The sequence below is a fragment of the Bidens hawaiensis genome, unplaced genomic scaffold (genome assembly GCF_021521415.1).
Source record: "Bidens hawaiensis isolate Kalapana, Puna unplaced genomic scaffold, B.hawaiensis_p1.1 tig00038581_1, whole genome shotgun sequence".
Lineage (NCBI taxonomy): Eukaryota > Viridiplantae > Streptophyta > Magnoliopsida > Asterales > Asteraceae > Bidens > Bidens hawaiensis.
In genome coordinates, this window is record NW_027505564.1 from 109,049 (window position 1) to 113,150 (window position 4,102).

The window sequence follows — 4,102 nt, forward strand, 5'->3', positions numbered from 1 at the left end:
AGTAATAATAATAATCCTTCATTTCATTTCATTCCCACTGCAGCAATTCTTCAACAATGGCTTCTTTCAGTGTCAATTGCCCCAAAACAACAGCAGCTCTATTGACTCTTCACACAAACCCTAACCGAAATAACAAGCACCTACGTAACACCACCTCTGCCGTTAGCTTCCAATCGGATATCAAATCCAGCCGCGCATTCATCGCTGGATCCTCATCTCAGGTTTATTATTATTATTATTATTTCATTACTTCTGTTTGAGATACAAAGCTTAGCTTGCTGGTTGATTTGTTAGATGTAGTATTGTTAACTTTGATGCTGCATTGGTTACTTTTTAGGTTTAGCAATCTCTCTCTAGTTAGGCATACTTTAGTATCTGAATACTTTTGTGTCATCTGTAGACTCTGATCTACTACCGAATCTCGTGAGAAACAACATCTTAGTAATTGCTCCAATTGATGCAGAGGAAGTGATCAAGTATAAACTGCTCAACACGGAGCGTGTTTATTGAACTTTTGTATACTGCAATGATTACAAAACGAATTTGAAACATGAAATTAACACGCATTTAACAAGGTTTTATTGTTGCGAAACTTGAGGAGTAAAATCGGAGGCTTAAATGATGGATTTTGGGCCTCACCACCTTTGGCTTCTTGTCACAAGATCCGGCTCATGAAGATAATTCCACTCGTAGCCTAAGTTATGCTCTTTTTAAGTTTGGGCTCTTCATGCCCTGTTTTCGCCGATCAAGCTAATCCATATAAGAGTCTGCTAACTCTTGGATCAGTTCCTCATCGCCAATAATAATATATAAAGGGGTGTTTGGGATTTGCTTATTTCTACCAACTTATAACTTATTAACTTTTTGTAAAGTAATAAGGTGTTTGGGATTGCTTATATTGTGAGAGGAAAAGTTCCATAAGTTACACTTTTGTAACTTATTAACTTAATGAAAAGTTATAAGGAGGTAAAATAAGGAATCCCAAACAGGCAAACACCCTCTAAATTTGTTGTGGTTTATCAGCATGCTTTCTGCTTTTACAGATTGAGGAGTTTTTCAAAGCAATTTGATTGTTAGTGTATGAAAGACTTGATGAGTTTATTTCTTAATGCTATTATTAAGTTGAGAAAAAAAATCACTTTATTACATGACAGCGAGAATAAATAAGTGTGTGTGTGTGTGTCTGTGTGATGGATTGTTTTAATTTTGATCGTTTGATGTTTAAATTCATATAATCATGTTGATTTATATTTATTATGTTTTCTTATTTGATTGCTATTCTATGCAGTCATCTAAGAGGAACCGGAATGATGTCTTGCGAGTGTCTGCTCAGCTTAATGAGGTAACCTTCAAGATATATTATCAGGTGCATAAATAAAGTACTTGGTTGTAAAAATTATTTTTAATTTTCCGTTTAAGATTGCCCTTGAGAAATCATCGAATTCTAAACAACCTTCAAAGAAGCCTGAGGAATCTACCAAGACAGCAGAGACCGCAATCCCTGATGCTGCAACAATCACTGCATTTATGAATCAAGTAGCAGGGCTTGTAGAGTAAGTTAATCCTTACTTGTAATACATTTTCCAATGACTGGAGTTTATATAAACCAAATGTATGTTCAACTTCTATTTTTGATGTTTCAGACTTGTGGATTCAAGAGATATTATGGAGCTTGAGCTAAAGCAAGATAACTTTGAGGTTCTCATAAGAAAAAAGGAAGCTTTGCCTCAACCGCCAGCTAGCCCTATGGTCATGATGCACTCTCCACAACCTCAGGCTACGTATCAATCACTACCGCCGCCACCACCACAGTCTGCACCATCGGCTCCTTCTGCACCTGCACCAGCAGCTCCCTCACCTACCCCTGCAAAACCAAAGTCATCTCTTCCTCCATTGAAAAGTCCCATGGCTGGAACATTTTATAGGTCTCCTGCCCCAGGAGCTCCAGCATTTGTGAAGGTATGTTGATAGTAGACTGTAAACATGACATATGTAAACTATTACCGTCTTCTTTTATGGTTTTCTATTTGTTTGATCTACTAATAAAATTTTAATATATGTTTTCCAGGTTGGTGACAAGGTTCAGAAAGGCCAGGTTATTTGCATTATTGAGGCCATGAAGTTGATGAATGAGATTGAGGTAATCACTATCTCACTTCTATCCTTAGTTTGAATTACTAGCAAGTAGTAAGAACCTAGATGTTATCTTTTAGGTGTTATTAACAGATGGGGAATTTTAAATAACTGTCAGATGCGAGTCTTAAATCATTATACAAGTTCAAACTTTAATTTAGACATAGATGTTTCTGACTTTCTTCTATTGTCATCTTCATCGTCATAATTATAAGTTCATAACCATTATTACTCTTGCTAAGCTAGGACTTTGAGCAACCAGACTTTAGCACTCACCTTCTGATTTTAATATCATGTGATGCTTTCTATTTCCATTTTTATTTAAGTTGTTAGTGATAATGACCTATATACAAGCTTAAGGCCATTGATGTGACATGATTTCCACTAAGAATAGACTACAGTTCTGTTTTCATTTCTACTGATAACAATTTTGTTGGAAATATTGCTTATTTGCTTTGTAACCCAACGGCCTCACGATATCTTCCCAGTCGTAAACAAGCAATTTTATGCACAACTCTGCTCTTGACCTTCTTTACACGTTGTTTTGAACACTACATTATTTTGTCATGATCTAGGCCGATCAAACTGGAACAATAGTTGATATCGTTGCTGAGGATGGAAAACCTGTCAGCCTGGATACGGTACCGTCTTTTTTCCTTTTAATCTTCTTTTGCATACAAAAAGTTTGTATCTTTTGTGTTGCTAATTAAACGAGACGCTATTCTTGTATGCAGCCTCTACTTGTTATTCAACCATGATGAGGAACATGAATTGGGTTAATATACCTTCACCGATTCTCACCTACTCTCGCCATCCGAAAGCCGCAACCACCACCCAGCCTACGGCCCCAATGCCAACACACTCCACATCACAACCTACGCCCCCTCCCACTCGAACCATGCAGACACGTGCCATGGATGGGATCTTGAAACCTAAACCACACTTCAACCTTAACACTACACATGTCGAACCAATACCCAACTCGCCAAAAACTGCCTTGTCCACTACTATATGGCGAAACGCTATGCAAAACGAGTACGATGCCCTTATTAAAAATGAGACGTGGGAGTTAGTCCCGCGCCAACCGACTATGAATATTATCAATTGCATGTGGTTATTCAGGCATAAATTTAGATCAGATGGGTTATTGGAGCGCTATAAAGCGCGCTTGGTGTGCGATGGTCGTAGTCAGCGGGTTGGTGTTGATTGCGGTGAAACTTTTAGCACAGTTGTCAAATCGGCAACCATCTGAACGGTCCTATCTATCGCATTATCTCAGTTGTGGTCCGTTCATCAACTTGACGTCACGAATGCTTTTATTCACGGGAACCTACACGAGATGGTATACACGCATCAACCTATGGGTTTTCGAGATAGAAGGTTCCCGGATCACGTTTGCTTGCTTAAGAAGTCATTATACGGCCTGAAACAGGCATCTCGAGCTTGGTACCAACGTTTCACCGAATTTGTTCTCAAAATGGGATTCAAGCAAAGCCGGAGTGACAACTCATTGTTCAGCTATCATCACGGTTCCGACACCGCATATTTGCTTTTATATGTGGACGACATACTTCTCACAACATCGTCCGAGCAACTTCGTATTAATCTGATGAACCGTCTAAGCTCGGAATTCGCAATGAAAGATTTGGGGCTGCTGAGCTATTTCTTGGGGATATCAGTAAAACGAACGGGTAACGAAATGTTCCTCTCACAAAAGAATTACGCGGCAAGACATAATAAATCGATCCGACATGACCTCTTGCAAACCCGTTGCAACTCCGGTTGACACAAAAGGAAAGCTTCCTTCAGATGGCCCCGAGTTCGAGGACCCGTCCCTTTACAGAAGCTTGGCCGGAGCCCTCCAGTATCTCACCTTTACGAGACCCGACATCTCGTACGCGGTCCAACAGGTTTGCATGCACATGCATTCACCGCGCCTTCCGCACTGGGATAGTTTAAAACGTATCAT

At 39.4% G+C, this 4,102-nt stretch overlaps 2 protein-coding genes across 2 annotated transcripts; both read left to right on the forward strand.

Annotated features, from left to right (window-relative positions):
- Window positions 1-2,908, forward strand: LOC143613960 (biotin carboxyl carrier protein of acetyl-CoA carboxylase 1, chloroplastic-like). Its single transcript, XM_077087532.1, has 7 exons — window positions 1-221; window positions 1,289-1,342; window positions 1,420-1,553; window positions 1,644-1,959; window positions 2,069-2,140; window positions 2,709-2,774; window positions 2,868-2,908. The coding sequence occupies exons 1-7, from the start codon at window positions 57-59 to the stop codon at window positions 2,889-2,891; spliced, it is 831 nt and encodes a 276-aa protein (XP_076943647.1). The 5' UTR covers window positions 1-56; the 3' UTR covers window positions 2,892-2,908.
- LOC143613973 (putative mitochondrial protein AtMg00820) lies at window positions 2,891-3,385 on the forward strand. Its single transcript, XM_077087543.1, has one exon. It carries the CDS (start codon window positions 2,891-2,893, stop codon window positions 3,383-3,385), a length of 495 nt encoding a protein of 164 aa, XP_076943658.1.
- The last annotated feature ends 717 nt before the right edge of the window (window positions 3,386-4,102 follow it).

What these genes read in the sequence shown, in the direction of transcription:
- LOC143613960 (XM_077087532.1), top strand. Translation starts at nt 57, where the DNA reads ATGGCTTCTTTCAGTGTCAATTGCCCCAAAACAACAGCAGCTCTATTG. An exon ending in TGTCTGCTCAGCTTAATGAG is followed by an intron (nt 1,343 to 1,419) that starts GTAACCTTCAAG and finishes TTTCCGTTTAAG; the next exon opens with ATTGCCCTTGAGAAATCATC. An exon ending in AACCTGTCAGCCTGGATACG is followed by an intron (nt 2,775 to 2,867) that starts GTACCGTCTTTT and finishes TCTTGTATGCAG; the next exon opens with CCTCTACTTGTTATTCAACC.
- LOC143613973 (XM_077087543.1), top strand. Translation starts at nt 2,891, where the DNA reads ATGAGGAACATGAATTGGGTTAATATACCTTCACCGATTCTCACCTAC.